At 33.6% G+C, this 22,795-nt stretch overlaps 5 protein-coding genes across 7 annotated transcripts; 1 reads left to right on the plus strand and 4 right to left on the minus strand.

The window, feature by feature from the left end:
- Positions 1 to 63: 63 nt before the first annotated feature.
- Positions 64 to 3,725, minus strand: LOC107420494 (uncharacterized). 2 transcript variants are annotated; one of them, XM_016029465.4, is made up of 8 exons: positions 3,398 to 3,715; positions 3,183 to 3,275; positions 2,834 to 2,912; positions 2,648 to 2,726; positions 1,914 to 1,953; positions 1,687 to 1,821; positions 1,217 to 1,354; positions 64 to 656 (listed from the first exon to the last, which is right to left on the minus strand). In XM_016029465.4, exons 1-8 carry the CDS (start codon positions 3,595 to 3,597, stop codon positions 365 to 367), a joined length of 1,056 nt encoding a protein of 351 aa, XP_015884951.3. In that variant the 5' UTR covers positions 3,598 to 3,715; the 3' UTR covers positions 64 to 364. The 2 variants fall into 2 exon arrangements, with proteins under 2 accessions (XP_015884951.3, XP_060673642.1); XM_060817659.1 differs by lacking the exon at positions 1,217 to 1,354 and having other exon boundaries at positions 3,398 to 3,725.
- A 3,114-nt stretch (positions 3,726 to 6,839) lies between these two features.
- On the plus strand, positions 6,840 to 9,358 carry LOC107420503 (uncharacterized). Its single transcript, XM_048476289.2, has 5 exons — positions 6,840 to 7,396; positions 7,570 to 7,710; positions 8,413 to 8,532; positions 8,829 to 8,924; positions 9,017 to 9,358. Exons 1-5 carry the CDS (start codon positions 7,178 to 7,180, stop codon positions 9,119 to 9,121), a joined length of 681 nt encoding a protein of 226 aa, XP_048332246.2. The 5' UTR covers positions 6,840 to 7,177; the 3' UTR covers positions 9,122 to 9,358.
- Positions 9,359 to 10,003: 645 nt separating this feature from the next.
- Positions 10,004 to 14,206, minus strand: LOC107435476 (26S proteasome regulatory subunit 10B homolog A). Its single transcript, XM_016047094.4, has 10 exons — positions 14,009 to 14,206; positions 12,878 to 12,997; positions 12,399 to 12,535; positions 12,077 to 12,238; positions 11,851 to 11,937; positions 11,668 to 11,754; positions 11,440 to 11,577; positions 10,744 to 10,935; positions 10,568 to 10,666; positions 10,004 to 10,316 (listed from the first exon to the last, which is right to left on the minus strand). Exons 1-10 carry the CDS (start codon positions 14,106 to 14,108, stop codon positions 10,242 to 10,244), a joined length of 1,197 nt encoding a protein of 398 aa, XP_015902580.1. The 5' UTR covers positions 14,109 to 14,206; the 3' UTR covers positions 10,004 to 10,241.
- Positions 14,207 to 15,145: 939 nt separating this feature from the next.
- On the minus strand, positions 15,146 to 19,676 carry LOC107420486 (uncharacterized). Of its 2 annotated transcripts, XM_048476133.2 has the most exons (7): positions 19,171 to 19,674; positions 18,803 to 18,945; positions 18,298 to 18,569; positions 17,805 to 17,959; positions 17,067 to 17,329; positions 16,257 to 16,319; positions 15,146 to 15,712 (listed from the first exon to the last, which is right to left on the minus strand). In XM_048476133.2, exons 1-7 carry the CDS (start codon positions 19,442 to 19,444, stop codon positions 15,455 to 15,457), a joined length of 1,428 nt encoding a protein of 475 aa, XP_048332090.2. In that variant the 5' UTR covers positions 19,445 to 19,674; the 3' UTR covers positions 15,146 to 15,454. The 2 variants fall into 2 exon arrangements, with proteins under 2 accessions (XP_048332090.2, XP_048332092.2); XM_048476135.2 differs by lacking the exon at positions 16,257 to 16,319 and having other exon boundaries at positions 19,171 to 19,676.
- Positions 19,677 to 20,732: 1,056 nt separating this feature from the next.
- Positions 20,733 to 22,596, minus strand: LOC107435485 (peroxidase 9). The gene is made up of 4 exons (XM_016047107.4): positions 22,188 to 22,596; positions 21,774 to 21,965; positions 21,471 to 21,636; positions 20,733 to 21,368 (listed from the first exon to the last, which is right to left on the minus strand). The coding sequence occupies exons 1-4, from the start codon at positions 22,452 to 22,454 to the stop codon at positions 20,956 to 20,958; spliced, it is 1,038 nt and encodes a 345-aa protein (XP_015902593.2). The 5' UTR covers positions 22,455 to 22,596; the 3' UTR covers positions 20,733 to 20,955.
- Positions 22,597 to 22,795: the final 199 nt, after the last annotated feature.

Below are 22,795 nucleotides of genomic sequence, written 5' to 3' on the forward strand. Positions count from 1 at the left end.
CAGGCAAGCTTAAACCACCAGTTTGTTAATCCAACGCAAGTCCTATCTTCACACAATTCAACCTAAACAAAAGGCCTGTATACCATGATTTTTATTTGCCAAATTGTGAACAACGCATTTAAGACATTTTGAGACGCCCACACGTATCGCATCGTACGGACAACAAAATGTTGTAGACAAAATGAAGTACAATTTTCATTTACATTTACGAGGCACTTGTATTGCAACAACATAAAAAGCATACCAAGAAATCCAGAAAAATAAATAAATAAATAAATAACGTGCCTATTCTCCACGATTAAATGGAACTGCAGCTTCTGAAATAATTCGATCTTTAATCTAGATGTTTTGATGGTTTCATTAATCATGAACTGTATGCACTGTATTGAAAAGGGTTCTCCATTTGATCAACAATGCTCTGCAATCCTGACTTATAGCTAGGATGAAGAAGCCTCACTCCTAGTTCCTTCTTCATCTGGGCATTAGAAACTCGCTTCTCACCAAGTACACCTTCTTTCTTGACAGTAACCAAAGATTCATCTTGATTGGAAAACTGTTTGAGTTGGCCGGGCCACTTTTTCTCTATCAAGTTCCGTGCATATGCAAATACTTCTTCCCTAGGGGCTGGATCATCATCAACGATATTATACAATTCTCTGAAAATGACAAAACCCATGAGTGATTGGAAAATACTTTGCCCAGTTCTGACATCGATAGCAGAAAAGAGTAAAATGATTCACTTCCAATAAACTTAAAAAGTTCTGATTAAATTTGCTGTGAAAAAATGGATAGCCCAGGAAGAGGGTGAAAACCTCTGCTGTAGCTCACAATTTTTTGTGTACAGGGTTCTAGACATGCATGTGAAGTTCCAAAAATGAATTAATGTTCTGTATAAAACTAGACAAGTAAAATGATCATTTTTGGACTCCAGCCCAAGCTAAGAACGGTGTGTCTAGGAAACAAATATGGCATATACGGTCATTAAAAAGGGTGAAATTGAACAATAATGATATGCCTTTGCATAATGTAGGCCTTTGAATAATGTAGGCCTTTGAATTGAAGTTTAGTTTCAGTTAAACAGAGAGATTATGTAATAACTTCTTAAGTATTTTAAAGCTTTATGACTTCACTTTATCCTGCTACCTCACAACTAGATTAAACTATTTATAACAGGATATTTTTGAACTAGTTTAGCAAGGTTGCAACTCAAACCAACCTGTGGGTAGATGCACAAATACTGGCCTTAAGGGCCTGACAGATGTCCTGTACATGAACTCTTGACGTGTACTGTTTACGTACTCTCAATCTCTGACTTTTTGACAAGGCTTCTTGCTTGATTATCGTATCAACTGCACTGTAATGAAAAAGAATGAAAAAGAGATTTAAACTAAAGTAACCTAAACTTAGCATGGAAAAATTAGACACAAATGTTTTCCCCCTTATGGTAGAATGTCCAAAAGAAATATTTCAAAGGCCGGTTACCTAAGAAGGAATGCATTAAAATTAAGTCAACATACATTCTGGAAAAAAATTATGCTTAGGTGGATAACAATTAATAGGAAATTAAAAAAAAAAAATAATTTGAGCCAAGAGATACTGCCAAAGAGCATCTAATACTAACTTAAAATTCAAAACTGAAAGCACTAACTTATGAGGTTATGACAATCACAAGATATTTATCACAACCTTCTACCGGGACCATAGATGCCTCCAAGCCGAAAAACATTTGCTGAAATCCCAAGATAATGGCCAAGTGAAAACCATCCCTTCTCAGCGGCTAACCTCAATTTAGCCAACTCACCTGAGGGGTTAGTAGGAGAGCTGCCAACCCACAATGTATTTAGGGACAATTGACAACAGATTATCATGAAAACAGTTGGCATGACAAATGTGATTAGTTTAGATGAACTCACTCCTCATCGACCCATTCACCACCACAATTTCCATATACACCTGCAAAATATAAGTAAATTTTTCCAAGTTAAAAATAACATTTAGAAACATTTAAAATTAATCATAACCAGTTGATTCCAGGAGTAGAAGTGACATATGCAAGTATCAGATTAGAAATATAACTCTAAGATACTTTTTAGTATTGTTACTTCTCATCAAAGGGAAAAGAAAAGAACATGCATAATGCAGCTTATATGAAGAAACAACAACTACCTATGGTCTATGTGTACCTTTACCTATTAAATTCATCTGTTTGTTGTATATTTGTATATATGATTCTTACTTGGTATATAACAGCATCCACACAATCTCTATCCAATAAAATAGTGCAATTAATTTCCTGTTTTCATATAAGATCCAGTATTAATACTATTAATCAAGTATCGCTTAGAATACAGTTTATAAATAGTTGACTAAATTTGCTGCCAATTATGACTTTTGGCTATAACAACAAATAGTTTTCCACTAGAATATTATAAAATTCCATATGCCAAAAGGGCTCGTTAGATACATGGGATTCGAGGGACATTCAAATTCTGAATGCTGTTATAAGACACAAGTAGCACATAGCACAGCCATCTAATTTATTTGAAAAGTAAGCACAAGGATAAGCCAGTTAAAAGTAGCAAGAAAGATCTTCCATCCAAAGGAAATATAAATATAAAAGGAAGGATATATATGATATACAACATACTGGTCGATGACAAATAGCAGAGCCACTGTAGATTTCCATCCATAAGTATACTCCTTAGAAGGTTTTCATGATGAAGCATCTAAAAAATTCTCAGAGAGTGTGTCCAAAATAGCTTTATAGACAAAACAATCATCTTGCAAACAGAAACACTGTTCAACATAAATTTGGAAGATACTTCAAGCTTACCGGATCACCAATACCCACAAGAGGAGGGATAGAAACAATCATGTGTGTGTGATATTTCAGAACTTCAAGGATGCTTGTTCTGAACAGTAAACAACATAAATTGCCCAATATAAGCACAAACCCAAATAAGAGCCAGTCTCATAAGAAAGATTATACTGATAGATACCGATACAGTTTCATCTGACAAATCCAAATTGCCACAATAGATTAACATTTGAACAATTTGCACAAGTACCATACCCATTTTATATTCAAGTGTTCAATGCATTTTTTTTCCCCCCTTCTTTTTAATCGATTATTGTAATGGTTAAAGACTTATCCCTGTTAAAAACAACAATGATAAACTTACTCTGGTTCATTTGCATCAAAATGGAAAACATCATATCCACTATCTTCAAGTTTCTTCTTCTTCAAAATGCTCGTACTAGTTCCAGAGACAGCCCTGATATAATAGTCAACCACTCACATCATCAAGTTTTTTTTTTTTTTTTTTTTTAACAAAAGCGGACGAGTATTAATAAATCAATACCCTGAAAAACCAAAATGAAAAAGAAAAGGACTTACCATCCTTGGTTCTTGAGCTCTTGCGCAAAGAACTGGCCGACGAAACCCATCCCAAGAAAAAATATACGGTTCGGAGGTTTGGATTCCCATGAATCAGTTACGAAACGTGTTAATTTGTAAGATGCAGCGAAGCGGGTCCAAGATGGACCAACTGCTATGCCGCTATGCGCATATGTTGTATGGCACACAGACACAACCATTTACTACAAATACTACTCGCCGTCTCACACTCTTGTCCGTCCCTCTCTATATTTCCCTGCATCTAAATCCAGAAAAATAACTTCTTTTTTTTTTTTTTTTTTTTGGGAGAGAAATGGAAATTCGATATTAATTTGTCAAAACAGTGTTTATACACTCTAAACAAACATGAATGCCAAATATAATTACCAAAAAAAAAAAAGAATGCCACATATTCAATAATTAATAACGGACCAATAATTAACAGTAAGCCAATCTCAGCCCCACAAAAAAAAAATAATAAAAAAAAATTTAAAAAAAAATAAAAACAATGTCATTTTCCTTCTTCTTCTTCTTTTTTTTCTTTTTTTTTTTTAATTTGTTTTTTCTTTTTTACATAATGTAACACAGAACAATACAGATGAATGCACTTTAATTCAATAATAATTATACTTTTGACATTAATTTCCAAGTTCCAAAATCAGAAGAAAGACGCTTAAAATTATATTTAAGTTTTTAAAATGTAACTCATCGGTCTACGCATTTTCTATTAAAAAAAAAAAAGAAAAAGAAAAATGATCACATTGGATATATTTAATTATCCTTTCCATTCTTTAGCTATTAATTAATTTCAACTTGTTGAATTTCTTCTGGTTATGTTAAAGGAGTACCCATGGAGACTCTGGTAACTTTCAGCTGGTGTTTGTGGTTGGGCGGCATCTTCAACATCAAAAACGAGGCCTTGGTTTTGTGCCACTTCTTCTTCCTGGTGATCATCAACAGCAGTATTGAGTTTGAAATATGTGGTATGGTATGCTGCCTCGTGTGGAATCAATTCCAGTCCAGCCAGAATTAATGGTACCAAAACCAAGTAAGCAGAATGGAACATCAACGAAATTATTGTGCCAACAAGGTGAAGTACGGACAGTGCCATTATATATGCCTCGAATTCTGTTCAAGATATGAGGCTCACCATTTGGGTGGTGGAACCGGTAGCAATGGTACCTTTGCTTTTTTACAGCTTACTCTTCTGCGACTCAGTTTGAATTTGATATCCAAAAAAGACAAAAACTTGTCGAATGCCACAAACCACTCCCAAAAGTTTTTCTACTTGTTTGTCTTTCTCCAACAGCTCCAAGATAAAGCATAAGTACTCTACCAAAAATGCCATTACCGAATGAGGTCGAATGCTTCTTCGGAAAATCACCTGGTTTCTCGCTGTTGTGCTGATTGCTGCCATCTGAATATCTATATTTACAAACGAAGGATTTAAATTTCGATCAGCAATATTCGGCGACCATCAATTAGCTCTAAGCAATATTGTACTACGTATATAGAATTTTTTCTATTTCTGAGGCCCAAAAATATATAAGTAAACGAATCCCAAAAGAAGAGTCTTTTTTTTTCAGTCTAGGACAACCTAAGCCTAGTTAGTGGTAAAAAGCAAAAGACCAAGATAGTTTTCGTAGAAGACTTGTAGAGAATGAGGCTTTTGGATAGTTCTCTGGCAAATAAAAGGAAATGTTCATTGAAGCCATATGTATCCCACGTTTAAAAGATATACATATATATATATATATATATATGATGCAGATTGATCCGCATATAGATCATATTTAAACCGATATTTTTTAAAAAAAATATCAGCTTTATTATGTCATGCAAAAATAACATATTTTTTCAAAAAGTATCGACTTAGATATGGTCATTATAAAATTTTTTTATATATATGTATTTTGGTGAAATAAAAGATGTGTTAAAAGAGTTTTTGAGTACATACAAGTGGTTTCATTGTAAAACGGGAAGTAATAAGGCCATCTTCCATTTATGGAGAAAATCTCCGTATGAATTGTGGACCTTTTGGAGCTTAGAAGACAATTTTTTTATAGTTTTGCCTCCCTGTAGGGTAATAATTTTTGATTAAACGTGGACAAATTTTCTTTGTTCGGTGAAACAGAACAATAATAGTGGGTCTGAAAATTGGAGGAGGTATTAGGGCCTGGCCGATTAGATATTCAGGACAAACCCAATGCTGCAAACAAATGTGTAGAAAGGCCTTGTTGGACTGGAAAGAAGTTGAAGAAGGCCTACTCGTCACGGCCCAATGAATGATCATGTCCAGTCAAAATGATTAATACTAACATTATTGTAAATTGGCTGGAAATCAGATGCCTTGGAAAAAAAAAAAAAAAAAAGAGAGAGAGAGAGAGAGAGAGTAGATAAATGCAGAGCAATGTAGATTTGAAAGAAAACTTGGTTGGTTCTCATCAAATCTGAGAATTAATATAAGTTCCTGGTTAATGAGAGGGATTTTTTTTTTTTTTTTGTTGGAATAAATTACTTAATTTATAAACTATTTAAAATTTTTCATATTTTGTGTAACTCAAATTCATATTTTTATAAATATATATAGAAATACTCAACTATTGAATTCATATTTTTATTTTTATAGACACATAGAAAAATATTTAATTATTAAAGCTATCCGTTTAGGAATTGAAAAAGCTGGCTTAAAGTCTCAAAATCAAAGTGCGTCCAGGCGCTGGAAATCAGATTTAGTAAAGTTTGCATTAGAAAATGATGCATATTCATTAAATAAATTATATATATATATATATATATGAAAATTTTATTATTTGTCAGTAATAAACCAATGAGATCTATGCTGGCTAATATGACTTGAATGCATTTAATTATGTGTTCATTTTTTATACTAAAATCTCAATATAAAAAATTGAACTTTTTTATAACAGTCAATTACATTGTTACATGTTATATATAATTGGAATAGAATATATATATATATATATATTCTACTACAAATTATCTGTCGTTTCTTTATTAATTCCAGAATGTTATTGGTTAAAAACTGTAAAAACCAAGAATACTTGGTCTAAAGAAAATACATAACAAAAATTATCAAAGAACTGCAGCCACAAATAAATACACACATTTTTTTTTTAAGATTCGGCCACCATTAAAATCCGCTTCAACCACCTCATTCATATTATTTTGAAGAACAGGCTGTGTTATTTAATTCACTTATTTCTTTCTCTCTGATAAATTCACTTAATGCTTTACTTCAACTACCTGAAAGTGACTCCTCACTCAATCTCTGTCTTGGACTTCAAACATCTTTCAAAATCATACTCAATTTTTTTTTTTTTTTCCAGAAAATGGGAATAAAAATTCTATAAAATTTCAAATCATTGTTTAAGAGTTTATGGGTGCAAGTTTCTATTACATAATACATTTTCATGGCAATTGCCAGTTAAGAGTTTCTTCCAGAATTGGAATAAATTTGGTTACTTGACAAGCTATCCACTTCCACCTAAATTTAGTTTTCTAACATTAATGAGGTTCAACTACAAAAATGTAAACTAATTTTTCACACTGTTCACATTCATTTTTTATTTTTATTTTTCTGAGTTGCTTTTTATTTTTCTGTTTTGACATAGACTGGAATTAGATCTCTTGCTTCTGTTTCCAACCATTTATAGATAGACAAAGCATTCAATTTCTGTACACCACAACTTACTTCTTCTATCAAGCCCTTCAAGTATTTTTGGATGCCTTCCCTTTAGAAGAAAGAAAGTGAAAAATATGGAAGACCATGTTAGAAATCTCCTTCTCTTGGGAGTTCTTTCATGGACAACAGCTTTTCTGCTGATTAGAAAATCATTACCAAACCGCTCATTTGAGTTCTGCAACCGTCTAGTTTCAACTACCCATGCAATTCTGGCTGTGACATTATCTTCTTTATCTGTTGAAGATTGGAAATGCCCTGTTTGCCCTGTAGCTTTGAAATCTTCTCCTCAGCAGGTAAATCTTCTCCAAACCCAAGTTTGTCTTTTTAGATCTCTTTGGAGCAAGATTTGTATTTTTTTTGCAATGGTTGGTGTTGGAGAGCTTAGATTGGGAATTTCTGTATGAAAAAATTTGTTTTGACCTTTTTTTTTTTTCCTAATAAAAACCATGGTGGATTTTGAAAGTAGATGAGAGCACTAGCCGTGAGCCTTTCTTATCTCATCTATGATCTGGTATGTTGCCTCTTTGACAAGCAATTCAGTCTTGACAATTGTTTCCATCATTTAGTCAGCATCATTGGAATTGGAGCTGGCCTTGTCTATGAAAAGGTAAATTTTCTGTGTGTTTTTTTCAATGTCTGATATTGGTGTTAAGAAGTTTTTTCAATGACCAAATCTAAAACGGTTCTTTCGTCTTTGAATTCCAATAATCTTCTTTCCCATCTCTCCAATAGCATTAGGCCACATACTCCACAATTTAACCATTTTCCTAGCGAATATATTTTACTAGTTTGACCAATATATATATATATATATATTTAATTAGAAATAGGAAAGAGGATTATAGATTACAAAGAGCGTGTCCAAACTATAATACCCACAAATCCCGATAGAAACAGAAATAAGAAAACAAAATTAACCTTTCCCCATGAACTAGATATGATAAAGTCAGTCTTGGTTTAGAAGAAGCAAACTTGTTTTTCAGTAGCTTAGCTGTGTTTGAGAGGGAGTTGCTCTATTGAAGTGAGAGAAAATGGATCCCATCTTTTTTATTTATTTCCTATAACAAGGAAAAAGTACTGTACAATGAAGACTTGAACAATATTGTAAAACTCAAATTTCAATTTCAAACAAGTGCAATTTGAAAGGAGGAAGCAACTAAGAAGAAGATTGATGGTGGGTGATATTTAACGAACCTATATTAAAAAAAAAAAAAAAAAAAAAAAAGCTGAATCCGGGGATCACCTTGTAAATTTATATTTGATGTAGGATTATGATTTTAGGCTTTTTGTTTATGCCATTTTTTTCCAGTGTGGATCAGAATTGGTAGCAGCACTCTGGGTAACAGAGCTCTCCAGCCCTTTCCTCCATTTAAGAGAACTTCTCAAAGAGCTAGGCTACAGGGATACCGATCTTAACTTGGCAGCTGATGTAAGTTAAAGATTTCCTCTACCATTCTTAGGCATATTATATACCCGTATGTCTATCCCTTATTTTGGTTGTCTTTGAAGTTTCAAGAATCCGAATTCACTTTTTAAATCTTCTTATTCTTGACCCGGAATCTTTTCTAAAATTTGACCAACTGGTCCAAGGAAGGAAAACTTATATATGAATTTTCTTGCAAAACATAAAAAATAATAAATAAATAACATTTCCTCAAACCCCCACAAAGCTCAGTTTTAGAAGCCAGATTTAACTTTTTATTTTTTTATTTTTTTTATTTTAAGGTTTTATTTGCAGTGATATTTGCCATTGCAAGGATGGTAGCTGGCCCTTACATCCTTTACGTGACCCTATCAACTAGCAATCCTCTCATAATAAAGGTACATATTAAACAAACAAAAGCAGTAGTGGTGGAGCCCTAAACAGCAACTTTTCCACATGTTTTTAAAAAATATTTGTGTACTTTCTCCAGATCATGGCCGTGGGATTGCAGCTGGTCAGCGCCTTCTGGTTCTACAAGATAGCAAGGATGGTCAAATACAAATTAACCAAGAGGAATAATTTAAAGGTTGCCTAATTGGCTAATTATGCACAAAAAGAGCAACATTGTAAAATTTACTACCCCAAAAAAAAAAAAAGTGCAACATTTTATAATTTACATCCAAAAAGAACCCGCTGTCATTTTTACCACTGGAATAGAGTCATGCCCAGAAGATTCAATTAGAATTCTGTGTACAATCAGTGACGCGGAAATGATGAAGAGTAAAAATTCTATCCGGCAAATTCAGTTCCATGATTAATTGATTTTGGTGCTCACTTTGGAGTTGCTTTGAAAATATCTAAAAGCTCTCTTTAAAGAAACATTAATATTAATATGTTTGTATAATAAATTTTTTTAAAAAAAATTTATTATTAAAAAATAATAAATATTTGATTATAAGTAAAAAAATTGTACCAAATGCTTGATGATAAATTAAAAAAATTGTATTAAATATTTATTAAATTTTCATACAAAAAAAAATTTCTAAAAAAATATAAAATTAAAATTTTTCTTTTAAAAAAATTATTTTTTTAATCAATAAATCCTTATTAATTTTTTCCATAAATTTTTATTTTTTAAAAATAAAAAATAAAAAAATTTGACTTTCACATAGAAACTTTTAATCCCAAAGAAAAAATTATACCAAACAAACACTAAAATTTTATTTTCTTCAGTTATACCAAACAAACCATAGTCTTTTAATTTAAAAAAAAATTAAAAATAAAAAAAAGAAAACCTTTTCCAGCTTCTCCTTGTCCCTTAGTATACTCTCATTCCTAATATTAAATCCTATATAGTTGGTAAATCAATTGAAAAGGACTTTAATATAGACGGTGAATTAATTAAAAGCAGATTTTAATAGTGACTGGCGGAACAATTTCTGATCAAAAATAAAATAAAAAGATGAAAGAAAATATGTCTCGCGGCAAATAAAATCGTTATTTGAAAATACGAACAGTTTTAAAGAAACAAATTCAATAAATGACATCTACTTTTGATGATAAGCAAATGACCTTCCAGTTTTCTGCAACTTTCTTATCCTTGAAGTCGTTTAATATCCAGCAAAAGACATACAAAATGAAGATGCAGGGATATAATATATATATATATATATATATATCCATCCACTGTTTGGAAAAGGAAATAAAGAACAGTCCTAGTCTTTCCCAAAATCTGCATTGTAGTGTGCACTTGATTCAAGTTTCTTTGCTTCATTTAATTTCCGAACAGCCTGGACATTTATAAAAAGAAGATAAATTTAGTCTCAATTACATGCATTCGTTATGCTCATATGTTTACGCAAAATACAAATGAATAGGCACCGCGAAAAGCAACCCGTTTCAAGTATTATGAATACATTTCTAAATGGATTCTGTAATGCAGTTTGAATTTGAAATCTACTAAAGGAGAAAGAAAAGAAAAGGGAGAAAGCTCCTTTGTACTTCCCCCCAGATAGTCTAAAATTAACTGCTTAAGCCTTACCTTCATGAAATCTTCATGGATAACATAGTCACGTTCTGCACGAATTGCTGACATTCCAGCCTCCGTGCAAACATTTCTAAGATCCGCCCCATTAAAGCCCTAAAACAATTACAGATTGAATAAATTAAGATTGTCTAAATATTTAGATTGAACTGGCACAAGATATACTAACTCACCTCCGCAAGCTTTACAACAGCTTCATAATCTATCTCACCATGTTTGGCAATTCCAGCCGCATGAATCTTAAGAATTTCCATTCTTGATTGCTCATTTGGCAAAGGAATCTCTATTTTCCTATCAAGTCGACCTGGGCGAAGAAGTGCAGGATCAAGAACATCTGGTCGATTTGTTGCCATTATCATTTTAACCTGCAACACCAATATAAAAACAATCAATACTCTTTTTTTGGTTTACAAACACAACTAGTCTGATGATTTGTTTATATTCAGGAATACAGAATACATCACTATGAACAAGGTAAGCCACTATTTCTAATGCTTCCTGACAAAAAAAGGAAATACTAAAGCAGGCACATATAAAACAATGGACAAATAAAGTCGACAGCAAAATATCAGCAGAATTAAATGACTCCATTCAATAGTAATCAACCAACCATACTAAGGGCATGCGATAAATGATCCGACCACATCATTCCTTCTCATCTAGTAAACTCTATCTAAGAATATGCTACTAACAAACAGTACAGGATAATGATGACTCGTAAGTATCTTACTCCCTCAAAACCAAGCCCTTTTCTGGCCTTTATTCTAGGATGGTTTTACAAAAGCATTCTACCTTACAACTTGGTGTATGTGTGAGCATGCAAATACAAGTTCTCTGCCTTTAAGATGCAATCTTGAATTGGGATATACCTTTCCAAGCTGATCAAATCCATCAAGCTGATTAAGTAACTCCATCAATGTTCTTTGAATTTCACGATCAGCACTTGTACCCTCACTAAATCGACGCCCACCAATGGCATCAATCTCATCCATAAATATAATGCAGGGCTTCATCAAAAGAAGCAAGAAATTAAAGTTCAATCTTGAGAGAGTAACATTTATAAAGAAAAATACACAATAAACAAGTAGATATTTTACTTGGTGATCACGAGCATAGCCGAACATTTCACGTATCAACCTTGCACTTTCTCCAATATACTTATCAATTATGGCACTTGAAACAACCTATATCAGGCAAAACAAAGGTATAATATACAAGAATTAGGGGAAAAATGGAAATGCGAAGAACTTCAAAACCATGACACTGAAATAATTTCTAACCTTCAAGAAGTTGGCATCAATGTTGCTTGCAATGGCTCTAGCTAACAATGTTTTGCCCGTACCAGGAGGCCCATATAATAGAACACCCTTTAAGAGAAGAGAAGAAAAGGTTCACCCGTCAAAAAATTATTCTACCACGGAGTAAGGGGCTCATTCAAATGCTGATAATACAGCACATAAACCGTATATCTACACACTTCCCAAAAAAAGAAGGGAGAAAAATAACCTTAGGAGGTTTAATCCCAACCCTGAGGAACAGCTCAGGATTCATAAGAGGTAGCTCAATTGATTCCCTCAATTCTCTGATCTGATCAGATAAACCACCCACAGCTGAATAGCTAACATTACCAGGGTCCTCATGAAGCATGTTATAAACAACTGGATCAACCTGGAAATTCAAGTTAACTCACAAATTAATAAGAACGAGCATATTGCTTTTGATTTCACAATTGCAACTAAAGTTGCTATTTGAAGAGAAATTGGTTATCTATACTTTTATCTCTATCTAATTGACAGTGTGATGTGGATAACAGATCGTAACAACTTACTTCACGTGGAAGAGCCCGCATGATTGTTAGTGTTGTCATGTCAAGGACCACTCTGGTTCCAGCAGTAAGTTTTTCCTTATCCACTTTACTTCGGCAGCCAACCACATATCTAGGTCCACTGCTTGCTTTTACAATCACTAAAAATACACAAACAATTACATTGTAGAATGATTCAAAGATGTAGGAAATCAAGAAAATAAAACTGATAATTCCACTAAAAAATCCAGAAAGGAATTCCAAACAGTGCCAAATTTTTACTCCAATACAAGAACAATAATCTTGTTAAACAGCTTAACATCAAGAGCTCCTATAATTTTTGCTATATCACAGAACAGTTGTACAGGAGCCTAAGAGAAACAAAATTGAGGAAATGGTGAAGATTATGAGAAATTGAGATTGCAACTATACTTATGCAAACAATATCTAGAAATTATAGAAAAAAGATTTCAGTATGGCCATAAAAGTAAAAGGGTAATTACAGCGTTCATTGTCAAGAGGCCTGAGAACTTCTCCAATGATCTGCCCAACGCTTTGAAGAGACTTCAAATCATCTTCTGTTTTGTTAAATTCCTTCTTTGCACCTCGCAAATTCTCCCTAACTGGAAATGAGAAATTCTAACTTAATATTATTTCACCAGTAAGAAATAACAGATTAGCAAGTACACAATCACAACTCATGAAAGGAGTTTCACTATATAATTATAGGGATGCATGCAATAGCACACAAAGACGTAAAAGAACAATATTTCATTACAAAAAAACAATATAAAATCATGAATGCTGATTCAGAACAGCTTGGTATTCTTTTACTTTTGATGATATTAATGAACAGCTTTGGTATTCTTTTGCACTTGATAAAATTGATGATTCTAAACAAGTTAATATCATCATGCATGGTATACCATATCTATAACTCATAAGGTTGATAACCAGGGAACCACATGAAGAACCTGTCATATTAAAAAACTGAAAAGCATCCCACATGTTCAAACTAGTCCCTTAGTTGCACCTCATATCAAACCCAATTCAAATTTAAACTATCATCTCAGTATTTGTTCGACTTTAATGTTTGCTTAGTTGATTTATGCATAAATCCTAGTTAACACAATCCTCACATGAAGTATCTTTTTTAGTTTTTCCCCTAAAACTTCAGTTGCATTCCCATACTTCTGTAATGTCAAATTATGTATTTCTATAAATCGATTCTCTGAGCTTAACAAAGCTCATCACAAGAAGAAGTTAAAATGAGAATCAAGTTTAAATCCACACTTCTCCTTTCCATAACATCCTAGATTGAGCTCTCTATACGATTTCCCAACGTCTAGATGCATACCTCCCATTCTAACCATAGTTACAAAACCAATCAATCAAATAAGGCAGCTACATCAAACAACACAAGAATGAGAAAGCTCAGTAAGATACAGATAGAACAAACCCTAAGTCCTAGTAATTTTATTTTTTTTAAAAAAAGAAAGGGAAAAAGAAGGTGGCCTAAAACACTGCGATCCAATTACAGAACCCTAAAAATCAAAGAATCAGCGAAAACCAAATCCAAAAATTGGACGAATAGCCGCAAAGTAATAATTTAGGGTCTGAAGTGTGAGACAGACCAGATCGAACTCTAGACTCGAGCTCTTTGTGCTGGAGAAGCTTCTTGCGGTATTCTGCCGTCGCATTACGACGTCGGACTACATCTTCAGTGTCGCTCATTTTTGCCCTTTCTCCAGCTCAGAAATCTTTGGGAACAAGAAACGTTCAGGCTTGGCTTGAGAGAGAGTTCTTAAAAAGCTACCTCCTCGACTGCGTCTTCTATATCGGTTGTCTTATATTTGCTAAATTACCCTTTCCTTTTCCTAATATTGTTTTCTAGGTCATATCAGAACACATACTTATGCTATTTTCCATCTTTTTATTTTTTATTTTTAGGGTCAGTGGAGTTCAAATGTTATTGGGCCAAAAAAAAAAAAGTTCATAAATTATTTTGTACAGAAAATTTTAGTGATTTGTTTTTTCCTTTTATTTCTTTTTTGCTCTCTTTTGATGGATTGTGCTGCCTAATTATTAAACCAGATCTTCCTTCTCCACAATCACTATCTATAATTAAGAATATATATATATATATATATATATATATTACGTTGCTCTATTTATTTTTCTGTAAATAAGCCAAAGTGTCTTTATTTATTTGTTTTTTTTCGAAGAATATATTCATTTATTTTGGGTGGTGAAAAATATAGTTTCCGGGCACTATAATTTATTATTATACTTTTCTTTTCCTGCACTCCTTATAAAAATCCTATTTCCATTGTAATCACAATTAATTATTTATTAATAAAAAATACAATTAATTATTTTATATTCACTTATTTTGGATGGTAAAAACTCTAATTTGAGGGCACCATAATTTGTCATTATACTTTCTTTCTTTTTTTTTTGCCATGCACACGTATGTATACGAATCCTATTTTTCATTGTAATAAACACAATTAATTATTTTATTGCAACTCACTGATAAATAAAAGCAATCCTTTGTTTTCAAAACACGTAAAAGTGATTCACCCAAAAAAAATAAAAAATAAAATGATTTATGAGGTGTATGGCGAAACCAGGAAAAGGAACCCGGACCTCGGATCCAAGACATTCAAATTATCTTCATCTCTTTGAAAATTTACGGTAAAAAGTGAAAAAAAACCTTCTTCGTCAAATAATAAATAAAAAAGGACCAAAATCAATTCTCTAAATCCATGTAACCTAAAAATGAAGCATGCTTTACCAAAATCGATCCACTACAAAAAGGTGATTTACAAAAGCAAGCACACACTTATAATCAAACACTTCTCCCAAAGTATACCTTACGGGAAGGAGAAAATGACTACCATATTCACGACTCACTTTGTCTATTTACGGAAACTCCTCCTACGTATGGTACAAAAAGGAATTTAAAATAGTACATTGTATGTGTCCCAAGTCCCAATCCCATCGAAATTAATTGGTGGACCTTCTTTTTTTTTTTTTTTTTTTTTTTGGCTCAAGTGAATAGTGAAGTGCTTTGCAAGTTAAGAATCAGCACGGCTCTTTGCATTCTGCAACACATCCTTCAAAACCAGAGCAATTCTTTGTGCCATGTGTTGTTCCAAGAACCTCTCTTTTACCAGCTCGTATCCTTTCTTGCCCATTCTCAGCCTCCTCTCTACATGTGTGGCCATGTTCACAATGTTATTGGCCAGCGGAGTTATGCCTTCTTTACTAACAGGATGCAAGAAGCCGGTTGTGCCATTCACTACAATCTCCATCGTGCCCCCAGCGGCTGTTCCCTGATATATTTTTCAATGCACGGAATGGAAACACGATTTACCATTGATTGGAAAATTAAAGACCAATACATCAAAATTACAAAATACACAAGGGCATGCGTACATAACAACAGAAAGTTACCAATACATACATAAGGACCATTGTACGTTCTCAAATTTATATTAATTCCAAAAGCTTAAACTGTTAGAAAGTAGGATTCTGTACACAAGTTAAGTCACTCATCTAATAATGGAACAGAAAGTGGGTCTTAAACATGCCAGATAACGACTTATAAGAAAATGGGGGCTTATCAGGATCCAAACAAAACCGTAGAAATGGACAGACCCTTATGGAAATCCATTGCATAGACCCTGATGCAAAACAAAACAATTTTATATTGCAAGGAAACAGCTATTCAATATAAAATTGTAAAATTGGTATAGCATGAATGATTAACAATTTGGGGAAGGAAATTGGAAGGATATCAGAACAACAGTGCACTGGTCATTCAGATAGTTCAACAATACAGAGGAAGAGAAACTATTTTAGTTATAACAGGCATACCAATACAGGCAGCTGAAAGGCCATCGCTTCAATTGTTATCCTTCCAAAGCATTCTCCCCGTGCCTACTCAAGAATAAGAATTTAAGCCTCATATGTTGTAGTTAATGGAAATTTGTGAAGATGAAAAACACAAGAATGGCATAAAGACAATTGGAAGATATGAAGCTGAGATATCATAATGTGGCCCAGTTTCTAACGTAAGCTAACCAAGAATAAAAGACAAAGGTAACACAGATAAACCAATTCTCACGCCCTCCTAACATTTGTCATATTAGTATGTTCCATTCTGGTGTCTGTGTGCATGTACAGTGTGTATCGACAGAAGTCACAGCACACAATCAGATAAGGGAGTTTGGACTCCACTAAGTATCATATGATATCTAGCAATGGTTCAAGAAAACCTTTATAGAGCTCATGTCAGAAGCATATGGCAATCTGATATGCTCAAGCATTAGGTGTGTGAATTTTTATTCCAGATCCTATCCCTCCTTTTCCTGCAGTATAGAGGATGCAATCATGCAAAAAAACCTTATGCTTGACACAAGCCCCAGGATCAAAGATGGGACACCTACTGCAAGAAGTAAAGAATAATAATGCTGGACATTCAAAAGGAAAAGGAAGACATTCCACCTTGTTTCTCATAAAAGTTAATCCCAAAAATAGAACAGGCATGAATAAAAAGGTAAATTTCAAAGTTTCATGTTGGCTAAAAAAGTAGGGTTAAAAAAATAAAAAAATAAAAAAAAAATGCGAAGAAGAGAATCAGTCATAAACATTTAGCATGATATCTTAGTAGTTAGTAGAATGTACCTGAGAGTTCTGAACAAGAACATCAATGGCAGCCAGATAAGGAGCCACAGTCAAGGTTTTGTTCACAAAGTGAACACGATCCTTTATCTTTTTCTCTAATACAAAGTTTCGCAGTTCTGTTTCAAACTTTGTCTGAGCATTCATGTCACTTCCCACTACAAGGGCATGCATTGTTGGCACCTGCAACTTTTTGTCTTGGATCAACTGCAGACTTTCATGAAATGCACGGAGAAATAGATCCTGTCCTTTCCCACGAGAAACACCTGCAATTAGAGGAAGCATGTTGCTCAGAAAATATTGTATTTCAATATATGAGGGGTAATATAAGTAAGTAAAGTTAATACAGAGCACTATAAATTTTGTAGAATTAATACAGAGCACTAAAATGGAAAATTTTGCAGAATTTTCAATGTTATGGGCCAGAGATATAAATCAAAGTTGTACTAGGCGTGACCCATAGCCAAGTCCATGTAACATAATGCAGATATTGATAAGGAATACAAGGAAATGAAAGAAGACAAGACTAAATCAGCACATTTTCTGGAAATAACCCAAAATAGTTTCATCAACCCAATATAATGAGTGCAATGCAAAACGTTAACTAAATTTATTAGGGAAGGACCCAATTTAACAATCTAAGATATCAAACCAAAACTGAATACAGGCTGATGCAGATTAAGTGAATCAAACAGGCAAATGTAGGATATGTTAATTGTTATATAAACCAGGAAAGCATACTATTTATGATGGCAAAGAGTAGATCGTCACTTCGCACTCCAAGAGACTCCCGTACATGCTCACGAAGAACCCTCCTTGATACACTATCTTCAGCAACTTCCATCAGTTCCTTGCTATTTCCAAGGTGCACGACATAAGTTTTAGACATTTCAATCCTAGAAAGCACAATTAAACGTATACATCAAACAAATGAGATTGAGGAAGGTTTATGGAATAAGGTACAACAAAAGGAAATATTTTATGGGAAACATAATTTAATTTATAGAATTAGATAGCAAGAAGAAAATCCCACTCCAACACAGCACATGCTTAAACAAGTCATATAATCCTTCTGAAAGCGCTCAATTCAGTATATGTTGAAGCAAGAAACGAAAGGTGAACAATGAAAGCAACAATTCACCACAAATCTGTTTCAACATTAACAGAGTAAACGCAAACAGGAATGAAATGAAAATGGGTTCGAGGTATGTCATTTGATCTCGGAAGAACATACCGTAGGCGTTCTCGAGTCCTGTTCTTCCAGTATTCAGCAGTTGTATGCGAATCAATCATGGCACCTGCAACAAAAGGGAGGTGCTTAACGTACTCCACTTTAAAATAATGCCCCCGCATTTCATGAATCCACCATAAAACCTTTGGAAGAACTTGAGCAACATTTTCCTTTAGTACAGCATCCAGCCATTTCCCAGCAACAGCAGTATTCAGAACAATTAAATCCGCCTTAAGAGCTGTGTCTATGGCCTTTTGACCTCTTGCATTGAACACCTAACATTTTTTATCAAAATTCCACAATCAAAAGGCCAATAACTACCAAATATATATATATATATATATATATATATATTCAACAAAATCTAAAAGATCCTAAAAATTGCTCAATATGCACTTGTGCCATAACTGGTAAAACATTGTAAAATCCCATTTTATTTTTGTGAAAAAAGAAAAAAAAAAAAAAAAGGATGGCAAAATTTTAGGAATTTTCAGAAAATCAAATTAACCTGCACTCCTCGGTCCAACATTTTATGCTCTAAGCTGTAGACCACTTCGTCAGGTTCCGCTGGTTTCTGGTTAGTGATCCAAACAACCTCCGCGCCAACACCTCTTAATAGAAATGCCAGCTCCATAAGTAACAATGGACCTCCTTTTTTTTTTTTTTTTTTTTGTGGAAAATTTATGAAAAGAAAAAATGTTGTTAGATGGAAAGAGCAAAAAACCCAAAAAAAAAAAAAAAAAGAAAGAAAAGAAAGCCTTCAATTTTAAGCACTTTTAATTCGCTTCAACTTTTTCTTTTTTTTTTAACTTTTCTTATTCCTTTCAATACCCACACGAAAAGAAAAACAAAAAAAATGAAAAACAGAAAGATTACCGGATAATGAAAGCTCATGAGAAACCAAGAGGACCAGTTTAGACTTCATGAATTGGAGAGGGTTCGGTGCAACACTTCGGAGTCGATCGTCCGAGTGAATCTCAGGCTCTCTAACTTTTCCTCCACCAAAACCGGTACTGGTACTTGCACTGCACGAATCGAAAGCCGTCCTCATGAAGAACACCATAACCGTTGAAAGAGAAAACAAAGCCAAAACCATCAATGCCCACCGCTTCTTCTGCATCCCCATCCAGGCATTTTTTTCCTTACCCATTTTCTCTCTGTCTCTCTGTCTCTCTCTTACTGATTTCAAAATCTCAAAGAAAAATATCAAACAGTATGTGTTTTGGCATTGCTCGAGTTCGTCTTCAAGATCTTTAACAGCAACAAAAACATGTGGAAGATCTACTCATCTCGACCACCACACTTTATGTTTCACAATAACCAACTTTCACCATGTGAATTAGGAATTGACCTCCATTTTCAACCATCTGTTTGCGGTGATAAGCGCTATGCAGACTTAAATAATTATTTTGGGCTTTTAAAACACTCATACGGCAGACTTGGGTTTCCTTAGGAATTAGGTTTCTTGGGCTTCTAATTAACGCAGCACAACGGTAGGCCGTGATTATTGGGCTTCACATCCAAGTCCGACATGTTTGTAGTCTTTTATGACAAATTAGCAAACGACTTTGCCAATAGCTGTGTTTCACTTTAATAGTATAAAAAATACCACGTTACATTCTTTAAGCGTAAAATTGAATTTTCAAAAAAGCAAGGGAAAAAAAAAAAAAAAAAAAAGGGAATAAAGAGATGAGAAAAAACATGAAGCAAAGACAAGTGAGGAAAGAACATTTTGGAAGCGTACCCAGTTGGAAGACGTGGAGATGAAAAAGTCATAGACTCGTCATGAAAGAAAAGAATATCATTGATACTTTGGTTAAGCCGGTGCTGCTACTTTGTTTAATTTTAATAAAAAGTAAAAATGATTCTGTTTATTTTGGCGAGCTTCATGTACCAAGGAAAAACTTTTTTCATATAACCGGTGGTATACAATGATGAAATGTCACATAATTTTTTTTTTATATATATAAATGATATGATATTGCAGTTTATTCATAAATAAATATATAATATTTTTATATAAGATTCATGAACAAAACAAGATATAAACTAAAAATCTATTATATTAAATGTCTTAATTATATTGTATGTTTTTAAGATAGGAATTAAAAAGATGTAAAGTAAAAATTTTTATCACAAATATCTTTCATATACTTTAAAAATATATATAAAAAAGTGATATTTATTATGTACGGTTTTCATTATAATAATATCACTTTTGTCTATATAAAATAATTTTTTTAAAATTAAAAAAGAATCAATTGTAACTTCTGATTTATCGATAACCCCCGGAGGTACTATAAGTACTACAATTGAACCGAAATAAACCTCTTAGAAGATGGAAGCACACGTGTGTTGAAAGTTGAAACGCTTTGCATTCCTACTACATGTTCTCTTTTACGAAGCACTACGTGAAATTGATTAGAACTGAACCAGATGATAAAAGAAGTTTCCTCTTAAACGAAGAAACAGACAAATTCGTCTACAAAATCATATTCCGCCATAAGAAATATTAAAGAGTTTACGCTTTAATCATCAACACGGGAAAACAAACACCCATTTACTAATTTACCACTGGAAACTCTCATTATTCTTTTAGCCAAACACGCAAAGTTATAATCAATATTAATAAACCAAACAGTTTTTTTTTTTTTTCTAACATTAATTAAGTCGGCGACAATTCTTCCTAACTTCACCATTAAATCCAGTGAGAGGGTTAATATTTCCCATCTTGACCATTGACTTAGCAAACTGGTCAAAGAAAAGATTTTCATCCTCTGCATAGCTCTTAACCAGCTCAACTATCTTCCCAACATTCCCTGTGAGAAGGACTTGATCCGAAGTAAGAAGTCCTTTTCCCCAGAGTATGAGTCTGAAGTAGGTGTTATCAAATCTGGCAGGGGAAGCAAAATCCAACGGCGAGATGTTGTTGTCCCCACCTGATATTGGACAAACCGATTTCAAACCCAGGTAGTAGGATTTGTCTAGAGTCTCATCAGGTTGGTTGTTCCCATTTTGGTTGTACAGCCTCTGCTTGAATGTCGTACACCGTGCCATCCCAATTGTATGCCCCCCTATATATTATAATTTATTAAAAAAAAAAAAAAACGATAAATCATGTTAAATTTTATAGTAGGAAAATAAATTAAATTGGAATAATAATCCAAAGCCTTAACCTGAGAGTGCAACGAGGTCTGCTTCATCAAGGCCTTGGCGGTTGAAAGAAGTTAAGAGGTTCTGTAGAGTGGAGTTTGGAGCTGGGATGTTGGTGTTTGAGGCACTTAGGCTTGCAGTTTTTGAATCCCTTCTTCCCAGTGGCAGTAGCCAGTTGGGTCCACCGCTCTGCTCCATCATCACCATCATAACCCAAAAAGCTTAGAAATTGTATAACAACTCCTTTGAGAAAAAAAAATATATATATATATATATATATATTAATTAATAATATAGCATTAATATATAATTGGTGTTTGATTTACCAGAACAGTGGAGCCGCGGGCAGCAAGAGCGAGAATGTCAGCGCAAGAGACGGTACTGGCACATTCTTCTTCCAGTTTGGCCTTGATCTCGTCGATCACTTCGAATCCTCTGAGGGAATTTCTGTTTGGTCCTGACTTTTTTTCACTCACTATTGTCGCGCTATCGTCTAACAGCACCGATGCGTCACAACCCTATTCAATTTTTGACACACATTTGCCTTGCTCATTAAAATTTATGTGCATGCATGCAATTAACAAGCTGTACTATAAACGTTTCAAAGTCACAACTTCCTTACTTATAAAATTTGTTCTGCTTTATTATTATTATTATTATTTTCTTCTTACTTGTCAAAATTATTATATATTCGATGATAACCTGAAACATATAAATATATATATATATTTGAAGTTAACCTGAACAAAACAGTCATGGAAGTGAAGCCTAAGCAGAGAGGCAGCTATCCTGGGCTCCTTATCGATGGCCTTCTGCAACACTGAGAGAACAATATCATTAGCTTGAGGGCAAGAGAACTGATAGAATTCTGGGAAGAGACCAAAGGACCCTCCAAATATTCCACCATGTCCACCCCACCCAAAGTTGAAACCAGGGTGAGCCAGAGAGAGTGTGGCTGAGAGCAGAGTAATTGCCACAAGCCTCAGAGTCACGCTAAAGACTGCCATATGGAAGCTTAATCAAAGTATTAAAAAGCTAGTTACAGTGTCTAAGTAGTGCCTTATTCACTGGAAATTGATAGTATGTTTATAGAGACAAAGGGGTATTCTATATATATATATATATATATATGTACATATATATCAGATCAACCACTCTCCTACCAAATCCTCTCCGGAATACCTAACACGAGTAGCCCAACTCTGACTTTTTCCAATTTCTCGTCTCTATTAGTCTTGTTTTAACGTTGGAGATTATGATAAAGTGTGTTAAAAAAGAGAGAGAGATGGGTTTGAGTTACAGTGTTTCTGGTATTACCTGCTCCAAAAAAAAAAAAAAAAAAAAAAAA

The sequence above is a fragment of the Ziziphus jujuba genome, chromosome 5 (assembly GCF_031755915.1).
Source record: "Ziziphus jujuba cultivar Dongzao chromosome 5, ASM3175591v1".
In the NCBI taxonomy this organism is placed as follows: Eukaryota; Viridiplantae; Streptophyta; class Magnoliopsida; order Rosales; family Rhamnaceae; genus Ziziphus; species Ziziphus jujuba.